The following is a 14869-nucleotide window of genomic DNA, read 5'->3' on the forward strand; positions in this document are numbered from 1 at the left end:
GCATCCACATACAGGATTACGATTGATACATTAAAAATGATTCCAAGAGCAAGAGAAAATAATAAATTTGTAGTACTGAAAAACTTTGACATGAATGTAATGATTTACTTAATAAATATTAACTTTATTTCTAAACATACAATAGATAAAAACTGAGTGGTAAAAATATTTCTATATAAATTATTAGCATAATCTTGTTTCCTGAAGATACAATTCTAAAAGTAAAATTACTAGCTTAAGGGTTATAGTTTTATGCTATGTAACCTGCACATCTTTGCATTCTAACCCTTCAGAATTTTGTCCAATTTGCAAATTATGGTATATATATATATTACATATATATATATACACACACATATGTATCTTTTTAAAGATTTATTTTAGAGAGAGCAAACACACACGATTAGAGGGGAGGGGGATGGGCAGACAGAATCTCCAGCAGGGTAGTCTGATGTGGAGCTCCATCTCACGACCTTGAAATGATGACCTGAGCCAAAATCAAGAGTTGGATGCTTAACCGACTGAGCCACTCAAGATCAAGGTATATTTTTGCTTCAATATAAATTTGGTTATTAGATTTAAATATATTTTCCTTATCAGTACTGTACATTGCTTTTCTTTTGTTAACTGTTTGATGCTTTCTACATGTTTCCCTTAGCATGATACATTCTTTTAAATGATCTGTAAGAGCTTTTTATTCATTAAGGCTATTAACTTTTATCATATACATGTAAAAGTTCTGCTGTTTGCATTTGTTTTAAATTTTTTTGATATTTTCAGACTTGGAGATATACAAAACTCCTATTTAGTCATATCTTTTACTTTAAACCTCAGCTTTTGATGTTATAATTTAAAACACCTTTTTAATACAAATATTAACTTCAATTGTCTTGAATTATGATCAGTTTCATTTATACCTTTAAATTTAATGCATGTGAAGTATATCTGGCATAATATATGAGATAAGGATATAAATTAATTTTTTCAAATGTTTGCCCATTTGGTAACCTAAATACCATTTGCCAAATGATACTTCCTCTTCCCTTTGACTAGAAAAGTTGTATTTATAATATAATACATAACATATATAGTACTATATACTAATGTATATACTATAGGTAATACATTTATACTATGAGAAACATTCATACAAATTCAGCCTATTTATAGGCCAATCATGCCATATGCCTATTCTTTTACCAGTACTACATTATCTTGACTTTTTATTTCCAGTGTTAATTCTTTTCCCTAATAATGAATTGTTAGAGGAAACCAATATATTTATTTATAAGTTCACCTAAATATTAACTTTATTCTTATTAAACCTAAAGTGAAATGATTAATATAAAGCTTCTACAGCTTCTAGACCAAGTTAGCAATAAAAGTTTCTTATCCCTGTTTTGGCATGTTTGATAATGAAATACATTTTATGGCTAACATCAAGTTTTAAAAAAATTGTTTAGCTTTCTCACTGGCTTACTCATCTACTAACAAGTATTTATTTAGTTCCAAGCATCATGCTGGGTGTCAGGGACTATGCTCTTGAAGTACACATTCCAATAAACAACTAAACGAATAAATTGTGTAAATGCAAAAAAGGAAATGAAGAGGATGTAGTGGTAGAGAACAGGCTGGTCATAGAGAGGAAGCTACTCAGCTACAGCAGTCAGGGAAAGCCTCTGTGAGGTGGACACCTTCAGGGAGTCAACTGAAGGATGAAAATGCACCAGTCATGCAAAAAATAGGAAAGAGAGAGAACCAAAAACCAGAAACAAAATACAAAGATCAAGAGGTAGGATAGTGCTTGTGATTATTAAGGAAGGGAAAGACAGTTTTATTGTGGTAGCATAGTGAGCAAATGGAAGAATAATATGAGAAAGAGCTGGAAAGATAATCAGCAGTCAGATTATCTGAAGCGCCTGTGATATTTTTACTCTACATGCTATCAGAAAATTTTAAGTAAAAAAAATACACATATATCATTTACATTTTAAAACAAATTGTAGCAAAACTGTAATAAATCGAATAAAGATCAGTAAAGAAAGAGGTAAAGAAACTACTTTGGAGGCAATTGTGTATAATCCAGGTAAATTAGAACTACAGTAGTGTGTCACAATAAAGTAAGACATTTTAATTTTGTCCCCTAAATCACAGAAAGCCTTTAGAATTTTTAGAAAGAAAAACTGCTTTATTATATTTGTTATATGTTATAAAATATTATATGAAAATATATTTTCATATAAATATATATAATATAATATATTATATAAATATAAATAAATATAAATATATATTTATAATATTAAATATAAAGTATGTCTCATTACTTTATTATATACATTAGTGTTACTTTTTATTGTCATCAGTAACAGACTAATGACTAAAGAAAAGAAGTCCAAAGAAGAAACTATGGCAATGCTCCAAAAAGGGATAAGACTTTGAACTGAGGGACTATCAAAGATAAAAAAAAAAAAAAAGAGGCCAGAGAGCTAGTTCGGCATTTTTTAAAATGTTCAATAATGAGCTGAAAGAAGAAAGTGAAGTGTGAAGGAGTTGAAGAGTAGTCCAAATCAGTGCTTCTCAAACTATCAAACTCAAAGCGAAAATTTACTTTTTTTTAACCATCACTGACTGACATTTTGAAAATGAATTAAAAATAATTTAAAAAATTAAGTACACAAAATAAAACCACAAATGTTTTTATTATTTGACTCTATAGACAAAAAATAAATTTCAATTTAATCAGAACAAAGATAATATTGGGAAAAGAAAATAATTTTAAAACTGTTCATCATGCTGTTCACTGAAAGTGTGTTTATAGGTGACCAATATATGCAAATGTTATTATACTTGTGAATTTTTCCCATTACACATCATAAACAAAGTTTGAAGCAGAATGACTCCCTAAAAGAGACTCCTATATAAATGTTTTATACAAAAACTGGGGATATAAATATTTAAAGTTGATAATCTGACAATGAGAGCTTTTTGCTTTTTAATTTATCTAATCCAAGTTGAACAGGCAATAATGCCACTCATGGGAATAACATATAGCTAACCTTTTGTTTTATTTTAATATCAGGCAGAGTAGAGAAAGCAGTGTCACAGAGGTATGTTCATGGAATGAATATTCATTTTAAACTTTTATCCAAAATGAAACTAGAAAAGCTGTATCTTCAAAATTTCCCTCAATGCTCACCAATGCCCAATTCTAATAACTTATCTTGTATTGTTATAATCAAATATAAATTATATTTCAATGAAAGCAATGAATTCCATTTCCATGAATCTCATGTATGAATCTTCTTCTGGTAGAAAATTAAACACAAAACATTCTATCAAAAACATAAAATGTCAGGAGATAAATTTTCAAGGGTGAGCAAAATCAAAATCATCCTTAAAGATCAAGATACTTTCTTGATAATTATATTAAATAATAATTATTAAGTAACGAAAAATGTCATAGAAATTGTATGCTTCCAAGATTCTTTTTGTCCTTTGATCTTTTCTGCTACTAAAAAACATGTTGCAATCATTCCCCATTTGTAAGTACTGAATTCATTAAAAATATTTTACAGATCTGACGAAAAAGCGAGTTCTACTAGTCTTTAAAGAATGGAATCAAACTGGTTTCTTATTCTGTAAAAAACACCAAAAGTTGACTTTGTAGTTCCAACATCATCATAGGACTTTTCCTTTCAATACCCACTGTACCACAGCATACCATAACAGTTATTTATGATCAGCTTCCATATTATCACATAGTAAAGAAAATAGCAAATTCACCACAACAGTCTTAAAGTAATTCAAAATTTTATTATGCCACTAAGAACACTGTACAGTCGAGCTAATATTGTTTTCACAAGAAAATATCCTTGATAAAGAAGAGCACTGATATTCTGATATAGGCTCCTGAATCTGGGTAACTATTCTAGAATATCTTCCAGTCACTACAGCTAAGCCTTTGGAATACCTTCTATACACACAAACAAAACAAAACAAAACAAAACAAAACAAAACAAAAAACCCTCCAGACTTTCAATCTAATCTAATTTAATCTAATTTTTCTTAGTTCACAGCTAGATGTTTATAAGCAATAAAGCTGAATTTTTCCTTTATTTCAACATCATGTTCAAAGGTTGCACATTTATTATAAAAATCTGTGCGTTCATCAAGTTGTAACAAAAAATACTTCACTGCTTTATTTATTTATCCTATAAGTTGGTCTTCTATATCATTAGCCAATATATAGAAACACTGAACTATGGTATCATCTGGAGTGCAGGGTCCTCTTTAAACTCAAGTTACTGGAGGAATTCAGTTCTTTGTTGTTGTAGGCTAAGTCTCCCACTTACTTGCTGACTGTCAGCCAGGTTGTGCTCTCAAGCTCCTACGAGGTGATTTCAGGTCTTTGAACTGCAGTCACCTTCATCTCAGCAATAAAGGACTTCCTTCAAGTCAAATCACTTTCACACTCTCAGTCTCTCTGAGTTCCTTTCTGTAACCAGCCAGAGAAAATGCTCTGCCTTTACGGTCTCATGTAATTAGGTCAGGACTATATGGATAATCACTTTCTTTTAAAAGCAACTATGCTATGTAATACAACATAGTCACAGGAGCAAAATCCATCATATTCACTGTCCCAGGAATCATGCAGGGTGTGTACATGGGAAAATCTTGGGCGGAATGGGGACGGGGAACAGAATTCGGCCTACTACAATCCTTTGTTCTGCAGAGTAGTCCCATGTCAACCCTACCCAGAGACATCATATCAGCTATTTTATTTTTTATCTCTAAAACTCCCAACTGGTTCTTTTTAAAAAATCTTCCATTTTTTTTTCTCATTACATTCACTACTTCTTTTAGATTGAAAAGCATTTTGAACATACTCATAATAGCTGTTTGAATGTTCTTATCCGGTAGTTCTGCCATCACTGTCCTTTCTGAATCAGTTTCTATTGAATGATTTTTTTTCCCCTTATATAGCACATTTTCCTGCTTCTTTAATTTTTTATTGAATGCTGAACATTGAATTTTATGTTGTTTGGTGAAAAAATTTTTTGTATTCCTTTAAACAGAGGTAGAACTTTTACAGAAAGTTAAGTAACTTATAGATCAATTTGATGTTTTCAAGTCTTGTTTTTAAGCTTTTTTTCTTGTGAGTCTAGAGAAGCCTTCATTTTAGGGCTACTTTAGTCTCCTACTAAGGTGTGGCTCTTCTGCAAACTCTAGTGAATGCCACCACTGTGAATATTCTTATACATATAATTATCATAATTTGCAGATGATAAAGAAATGTAATGAAATACAAATATAAAAACTGTATTTTACTCTCAAAAGCCAAATAAAAATACAACATATCATATCTCCATGAAACCTGAGGTATATACTTGTCTGCAAACAATTACATTATGGATATTTATTTTATAACAATTAATGAAATACGAATACCCAAACAGGTCAGGAGATGAAGTCAATATTACCTTTGTAAAATGAGTGGGCAAAGCTCTGCTCAGGAATTAACTTGGCAAGGAATCCATGGTTCAAACTTGGATGAGGGATAGATGGTATGACCACAACTGCAGAGAAAATCATGGAATCAAATTTGAGCCAGCATGTAGCAACCTGCAACATGGTCCACTGGAGATCCATGACAACTCTCTATTACTGCAACATGCAAACAGTACTAGCAATAAAGACTGCATCTCTGGGGGAAGGAAAGAGGTTATGTATTAAGAGAAAGGAGATATCATACACTTGTTAAGTAGAGTAATTTTAGCAACATACAGAAAGACATACACATACAAAATCAGAAGTGGAAGGCTGACTAAAGTATTGCTTGTTTTATACATATAAAGCTGATATGAATGCATTTAAAATGAAGCAAAAGTTGATTAACATAATAAGAGTCTTAATGTTTTAAATGGTCAAAAGACATAAACTGGAATGGTAGGATAATGTTTAATTTGAAGAATAAAGTTAAAAGTATACTACAATGAAATAATATCATGTTTATGTGTTCAAAGTAAATGTAGCATGCAACAATAAAGTACTATAGCTAAAACATAATCCATATTTCCACAAAAGCAAGGTAAAGGAGATATGATATGCTCAGGGAAAACAAGATGCAGAGATTTGACCACTAATTTCTACTCATTTTTTAAAATATCCATTTTATTTATATATCATATGCATTTATTTAGGAAAGACAATTTCAACTACAAATTAATCTAATAGTACATGAAATAACCACTAGGTTACCAAGAATACATTGCAAACAACCAAGAAACAACCTTGATATAAACACATGGCAGGAAATGCAACTGATAGAAGGCATTCCATGATATTAAAATATTAGTTGCCAGAAAATGTGTTTATCATTTTCAAGCAGAGTAGGCAAAGCTGATAATGCAAGAACTCCCACAACATGAGCATCTTCTCTAAATAAAAGAGATAATATGATCCAAGATGGTTCATTGTTGTCTTTAAGTCTTTGATTTTAATTGAAGCAACTTTGGTATAAAGTTTAAAATGTATGTTGGCTTATTATGAATCTCTGACAGAATATTTAGATACTTAAATAACTATACACTGCAAAAGAAACACAGAGAGAGTGAGAGAGAGAGAGAGAATAAGCAACCAAAAAAGAAGCTATCTTTGAACTTGGCTATAAAGATTTATATTTTGGCTTATTCTTGGTCTTGAACTACTCTGTAAGAATCTACTTTCATGTTCATAAAAGTTAAAAAGTAATACAATTAAAATATATCAGTTATTTGCATATTAAATAGTAAATGATTTGTATTAACATATGGAAAACATTAAACCCAAACTGCACTGATAAAATGAGAATATAGCAAATATCATGGAAATTCACACATTTTTATGGAATTAAAGAGTATTAAATTGGCATTTATATGCCAACTACTTATAAATATTTAAGATGATAATGAGTAGGACTAGTTTAAAACTGGATGGGATGTAAAAAGGAAATAAAAAGGAGATAAATGATGACAAAAACTCAAATAATTAAAAAAATAGTACCTGTACTTGTTGGCGAATTTATTTCTTGTCTGATGTTTCTACCTGGTTGGCTTCCAGTTCTTGCAGTCTCTCGCTGGGGTTCTAATATGTCACGATACTTGGAAACCATCAGAACCGAAATGAAGTAAACAACAGCTAGCGCCAAGAACTGTGCCTGCTTGCTATCATCCTGTGTAAAATGAAAAGGCAGTTCTGACATTCAAATTTTTGAAGTTACCAGAGTATAAGAAACTACTATTTCATTTTCTTTATGGAGGTAAAATATGACATTTAACTTTTATTAAAACTTCTAAGTATACATTGTTATTTAATTAGTATCATTTAAGTATAAATACAAAACTCCAGAAATATATCATGAGTTATAGGTTGAAATTTAATTTCAAAAAATGAGAATGTTAAAATTTTGCATTTATGCCCCCAAATTTTATTCTTTGTCCTCTTCACCATTACTATCCATTACTTCCATAACTACAGAGTATGTCTATTTATAAAATATACAGAAAGCATAAGGATGAAATAATATCTGAATAAAAGTCAATAGTTCCAAATGTTATAATTTTAAAAAATAGAATAAAATTATAATTGAGATACATGTACAATTCTAACATATTACTACCTTAAGAGACTTTGTTGAGTACAAAATAGGGGAAACAGAAAATTGAACTTTATATACAAGCTCAATATGAGTTAGAAGTATGATATGGCAGCTTAAGAAAAGTCAATGCAACCTCTGACTGCATAAATAAATAAAAATAAGTAACAGTCCCACTATTGCACCCTGGAAAAATGACCTCTAAAACACTGCCAATATATGAGGCTCTGAACTTCAAAAGCTCAATGACAAAAATGGAAGTTTTCCCAGTGCAACAAATTGGTAAAAGGTATGAAAACAATTGGTGAAGTTAGGATACAGAGAGAGTAGTTTCAAAAAAGCAGACTGCAGGGGCACCTGGGTGGCTCAGTCGGTTGAGCATCATATTAATTTCAGCTCGGTCATGGTCTCAGGGTCGTGGGCTCCACCCTCATAGGGGAGTCTGCTTGAGATTCTCTCTGTCCCTCTTCCTTTGCCCCACCCACGCCCTTTTTCTCTCTTTCTCTAATAAATAAATCTTAAAAAAAAAAAAGCAGACTGCAGTCTAGTAGAAAAGATAGCTCTATAAGTATGCTTTGTAAAATATAAAGAGCTGCATGTAACCTTGAAAGCCTAGATAACTATATTATAGGGAAAAAACTGATAAGGAGGCAAACTTATAACCTCTAATACCACTTTCAAATTAGCCTGTATCGAAGGAATCAAATGTAAATGGTAATAAAGCCCTTTTCTAAGCTAGGTAAAGGTGACACTTCAAACCAAAACTGCAAGTAATGACTGTGGCCCACAGATAATAGGTAAAAAATGTATGATATGAATAAGGAAAGCAGACCTGCATTAAAGCCTAGCAACTCCATTAAAGGTACTTTTTATTTTTACTTCATTTAAGCAAAATGCAAGCAAGATTCAGAATGTATGTGCATTTGTCAGAAAAGAAAGCAAACAAGAAATATTTACTAATAATTTAATACTATGAAATGGGATTAGTACAGCTAATACAGAAAACTACCAAAACAGATTGAACTTGTTCTGGAATATTATAAACTTAGTATCTCATACTCTGAGGGTGACAGGCAGCTTTCCTAGAGATAGTTTCTTAAAAGTGTTTGAAATGCATACTCTGCATTATAATGCTGATGGAATAAATATATAGAGAAGGGACAAAATCAAATACTTAAAATAGTTATTATAAAGGAAAATGAAGTGCAATCATATCAACAAAGAAACTGACCAGGAATGAATTCAAACACAGCTCAAGCTGTGACAGACTGTGATATTCTACAACATTTACATTTCCACTAATGGAAACTCAGGGCCAGGCAATTAAAAAGCATGTGTGGAATGAATGCATGTTAACTACAAAGTTGCAGAGTTGCAAACAACAAATATTGTGAAGTGTCCTAGCCAAGCTAACATCTCCCATATATATGGCATGAAAACAGTTGCCTTTTCTTTTCAAATCCAGATCTGCAAACCAATTGTGCTGCTTATTCCCAGAGAGTTCTATCTTTAAAAATGAAGCACAACATCTGGAGAACAAGTAAATTTTTATACAAATTAATTGTCTTGCCTACATATTTTATTCTTATGAAGACATAAACTCTTATGTTTCTCCCATCTGCATAAGAAATGGGTCCCTCCACTATTCAATCTTGAATCAGTAATATAATTAACTCTGAAATCCTTTAAAAATTTTAATCCTTCAACCAGGATGTCAAAAACCTTCTATATCAACTTTTAAGGATTAAAATTACTTCAGTTTATATAATTTTGTATATAAAGGACCTAGTATAGAAGAATAATGAATTTGTCTTCAAATTTTAGTTTATTGGGAACACTGGAAACAGTGTTGATTTTTAAAGTCTAATTTTATTTCTTACCACATAGCAAATTTTACCACACAACGCTTTTGCCTAGATTTAAACAGTTCATGTGAGTTTAAACCAGCAATGTCTTCATAAGAGAAAAAAAGCAAGAGCAAGATATATATATATTTATTGCATATTGTATGTATATATGTATATAATGTACATATAGTTTTCCTTAAAAACTTAATTTTTGATCTCCTTTGTGAAATTAAGGCAATTAAAAATGACTACTGATTCACAAAAATTTCAAAAGTCAAGTATAATTCTTAGCATGATATCTACAATTGATTCTAAAATATATCAACTGTCAAACACTTCCAGCAGGTGATGGGAGGAATGCACTTGTTGTTAAGAGCACCAAGTGGTGTAGAGAAGTGTTGAATCACTATATTGTACACCTGAACCTAATATTACATTGTATGTTAACTAACTGGAATTTAAATAAAAACTTAAAAATAAATAAATTAAATAATAAAATAAAAGTGAAAACAGTATTTTAGAATCTATGAAATATGCTGATGAAAATGAGAATACTTTGGAGAGGTCTACCTTAAGGTTCTCACCACCTCATACTACCTGGGGGAATCTTAAAATTTCTGAGTCTTAAATTTCTCTTAATCCTTAAATGGAAGCTTATGATAATACATATTAAGTGTCTGAAACATATTATAAACACAAGTTGTATTATCTTTATGATGTTTGGAAGGTACATCTGGGAACACTTAATTCCCATCCTTCGGGAAGAAAGCTAGGCACCGTTGCTGGGTTATCCAACATATTTAACATCTAGGAGTCTTAGAAAAAATTATCATAATCTACCATAATAACTAATGCAGAATTTACTAACAATGTAAACATAATGTCACACTTAACATAAACCCCTTCTATGTTAGGTCTGAGTGTACCTCTCGGAGATGAGGATATGCTCCATGTTTTAATCATTTTTCATTTGAAAAACATTCTTTCCATAGCACATTTTTTCAGGATGAATAATTCTAACTTCTAAATGATGAATCTGTTAGTGATTTTTTTTTCCCAAGTCTGGATTAGAGTCCAGATTATTATAAGACTCTTATATCATCATTTTTATACTATCATGCATTTTATCTCCATTTTTAAAAAAACTATTTTATTATTTATTAATTACAAAAGAAATATAGGTTTATTACAGAACCTGTAATATTGTTTTTTGAAAACACAAAAAAGTATAAAATACTAAAGTATAAAAAAAACTGTTTACCTAGAGATAATCATTAACAGCCCTTGGTATATTTTTTTATGTCTTTTTTTTTTAAAGGTACACATGTACGTGTACATACACTCAACATAAAAATGTAGTATTTGTGTAATATAAGTACTTTTGTATACTGCTGTTTTCCCTTAAAATATATAATGACCATTTTTCTATGTCACAAAATTTCCCTCAAAAATATAATTTTAATGGCTGTGTAGTATCCCACTGAATGAATATACTATAATCTATTAAGCTGAAACTCTACTGTTAGGTATTTGTAACATTGCCAATTTTCCTGTAGGCATCTTTGATGAGCACATGAAGTCAGGTAACTTCTGGGTAGAACCACTGGGTCACAGGGCATCGATATTTTAAGAGTTTTAACACATAATGCAAAAGAACTACTCAGAAAGTTTATCCAATTTAAACGTCTACCAGTGATATATAACAGAGCATGCTTCCATGCACCCTTGCAATGCTGGGTATTATTATTTAAAATTTTTATTTATCTAATACTAAAAATATCTCGCTTATTTTAATTTGCATTCCTTTGACTACTGGTGATACTGACTTCATCATGTATTTGTTACCTTATCTTTTATATTTTATGTCCACCGTCTAATTTTCTGTTGGTATGTTTGTAATTTTTCTAGTAATTTATAAGAACTGATACGTATTAAAGAGAGTGACAATTTTTCTGTGTTGCAGATTCCCACCATGCAGTATTATGCTGTGTGTCTTACATATGTTTTAACCACTTTCTAAAGTACAAAGTAATCATCCAATTTATTGTTAAATATAAATTTAAAATACAGACTTTCTTACTCTTGATCTCAGAGTCCTGAGTTCAAGCCCCACAGTGGGTGTGGAGCATACTTAAAACAAATAAATAAATTTTCTTCTGTTTCATAAATCATCAATTAAAATAAGAAAAACAGACTCCAAAGTGGCTGGAAAACAATAACTATGTTAAGGAGTAATGTCAATATTGAATCTGCTGTGAAATACTATATATGTTTCTACGTGATTTGTGAAAAGGCCAATCTTATCTTTACTTGAATAAGTGATCATATAACTGGGGTGTTCCAAGAAACCATCTCCATAAGCTACCTTTTCCTTAAGCTTTACAAAGCTACTTTTGTAACTTAAATTCTCATAAATACCTATCATTTTTAAAATGTAGACCTTCTTTCAAAATAGATGCCCCTCAAAAAAGTAATTGCCAGTAACACCTTAGTGAATTAATCCCTTTTATCCATAGTACAAGGAACGTTGATAACAAAATAGTACCTAGAAATGGAGCAAGGAATACAAAAGAGAAAAGTAGGTGATTCAACACAAAGTGAATCATAATTTTTCAAGGTTATCCCCAGTCTTAGTATACACACAAACTAAATCAAAATTTTACATCACCTAAAAAATTGATGTATCAATAAGCTTTCAGAGAAAGCAAAGGCTCAATCATTCTATAATCAGAAGTCTGTCCCAAACCCTACAATTCCTGACATTAGGACATTTAGTTGTACTTGCAGCTTTCTTATAAAACTTAAATTATTTTACACAAATGATAGTGGAAGATTTTTTTCCTGGAAAATCAAGCAGGTATATAACTTACCACATCCCGAAAGACGACGGCACGAAGACGATTAATATCAACATCCTGAAGAAGTCTATCAGGATCTTTAATAGGAGAAAGGTTACCTGGAACACTTTCTAATGGAGTCTTAAAAAAGAAAGAGAATTGTTAAAAAGAAAATAGCACAATACAGAAACTTATATAAGAGAGTAATTTCTAGTATCCTTAGGCATTACCTCCCCATCACTAACATTTATTGACAATAGCACTCTATGACCAGACGCTTTTTCTGTTCTCCTCTCCGCTGCTGTCACAGTTTCACCTACTCGTAGTGTTCTTGTTCTTCATCATCACAGCTACCGCAACAGACTCAGAAAAGGAGTAAGACTGACGTGGAAAAGAGACTGATCTTGGACTTCAGAGGATTTGAGCTCAAACTCTGCTGCGTAACCTTGGACTTGTTACTAAAATTTTCTGAGTCTCACTTTCCCAATCTCTACTTAATCTCTTTGCATCATTGGGTTCATTTATCCACCACGCTTTTATAACATACAAGATTACTATATTACATTGCATGAGATTTTATATGTATAAGTATGTTATGATCTACAAAAACCTAAAAAAGGTAAACAAAAAAATTCAATAGCCTTAATATTAAAGCTGAAAGACATTAAAGATCATAACGACCAAAAATCCTTTTTAAAGTTGAAGATACAAAACCTGACAAATTTTAAGTTAATGTCTCACATAGCAAACTAGTGAGACAACAAGGTTCCCTGAAATTCAGTCTAGTACTTTATCACTTATACAACATTTTAAGAATTATGTGGATTAATTAGATCATATACATAGAGTACCAAATACAATTCCTGAAAATAGAATAACTTGTTACCCTAATTAAAAATAAATAGACTTCCTTCTAATCTTCTATACACTTCAATTATGATATTTCACTCTTAAATTAAGATGTTTGATTCCTCTGCAGCACAGAATAGTGAGAAAAATATGGCTTAGTTATTTGGTTTCCATTATAATTCCACGACTTACCAGGATATGACCTTAGGTGAGACATTAACCTCTCTGGACCTCAGCTATATCATCTAAATAATAAGCTAATAATATTTATCACAGGATGATTAAAGAAAATAACACATTGTTTACAGCAAAGATGAAAAGGACACAATTTACGGCATAGATGAAGAAATTTATAAATATTTTAACTTACATATATCATTTTACATTTTATAAAGTATTTCTATATCCATAATTAAATTTGATCTTTATAAAGACCTTTTATGGGTAAAGCTCCTTTTTACAAAGTATAGAAAGTGAGGTCCAATGAAGATGTATGACTCAGTCAAGTCTACACAGATTAGTATTCATCAAAATTATCTATGGTTCACTTACTAAAGTCACATAAAAAAATGCATAAACACAAGGAGAAAAAAAAAACCCTCCCTCGCCAGGTCCACTGACTCACTTTCTTAAAATGTCTTTTCTTATCAAGTCCACTTTTCCCCTAATATTTCTGTATCTATAGCTTATTAACCATTTTTCATTGCCAAGGTTCTTGCTAAAGAGACAGTGCCTAGCTCAACTAAATTACTACAAAATTCCTTCACATTGGACTTTTCTCTCCATGTTCTGCAGAGTAATAGTTGGTTTGACAGTCTTGGAAAGCTCCCTATTATCTAGTGAATTAGTTACAGACACTTTAAGATCAAAGCTCTCAAAAATACTAATTTATTTATTCATTTCATGAGTATATAGACCTGCTGGAAAGAGGAAGGGAATTACTATTAATTGAAAGTTCACTGTGTGTCAGGAATTAACTAAGAACTTTAATTCCTGCTTTTCATTTAGTTAATAGAAATACCTCGTAAATTAAGATTTGTATCTATTTTAAAGCCTGGAAAACTGAGTCACAGGTGACTAAGTAATTTGTCTTGGGTCACAAAACTAGTTACAGGGTAGAGCCAGCATACAAACTCAGACCTGTTTGATTCTAGAGTTACTGCTCTTCTGACAGAGTACTGCTAGTGTTATATATACATGCTCTGGAATTACAAAGATGGATAAGATATGTACATACCTTCAAGTAACTTACAGTCTACCATGCCTACACAAATAACATGAGGCACTCTTGCTGATGTGTTCATATTTAATTTTCTAAGCAATGGAGAACACTTTGGAGACTTGTTAGCAATAAAATATGGTCTGATTATTTTAGGAATGTTTTCTGACAGAATTGAAAAAGAGGCTACAATATATATTAAATATATGGTTGTTCTGTTTGAAAGTTACAGAATTTTGAAGCCAGAACTATTTAAATGAATTAAATTTCTATTTCATATCTTCACTTATTGAGCAGAAAAAAGGTTTATCAATATCAAATATCCAGTTACAAGTGTAGTGTGTGATATGAGACATACAGGGTTTTATGAAAATATCAAATAGAGGAAACTACCCTAGACTGGGGTGGCAGCAAGGGTATCTGAGAACATTTTCCCCAAAGAGTAGCACTTAAGCTGAAGCCAAGAGTCGAATGGATTTTA

The 14869-nt window shown here is 31.0% G+C and overlaps 1 protein-coding gene across 14 annotated transcripts in view; it reads right to left on the bottom strand.

The window, feature by feature from the left end:
• NBEA (neurobeachin) overlaps positions 1–14869 on the bottom strand; it is a 680715-nt gene that overhangs the window by 430442 nt on the left and 235404 nt on the right. For 12 of the 14 annotated variants that reach the window (XM_027588285.2, XM_027588287.2, XM_027588286.2 and 9 more), the window contains 3 exons: positions 12354–12461; positions 7045–7213; positions 5484–5579 (listed from right to left, as the gene is read on the bottom strand). In XM_027588285.2, the coding sequence (XP_027444086.1) occupies positions 5484–5579; positions 7045–7213; positions 12354–12461 (373 nt within the window). The remainder of the gene's footprint in view (positions 1–5483; positions 5580–7044; positions 7214–12353; positions 12462–14869) is intronic. The other 2 variants (XM_027588293.2, XM_027588295.2) reach the window with 1 other exon arrangement.

Source organism: Zalophus californianus, chromosome 3, assembly GCF_009762305.2.
Source record: "Zalophus californianus isolate mZalCal1 chromosome 3, mZalCal1.pri.v2, whole genome shotgun sequence".
In the NCBI taxonomy this organism is placed as follows: domain Eukaryota; kingdom Metazoa; phylum Chordata; class Mammalia; order Carnivora; family Otariidae; genus Zalophus; species Zalophus californianus.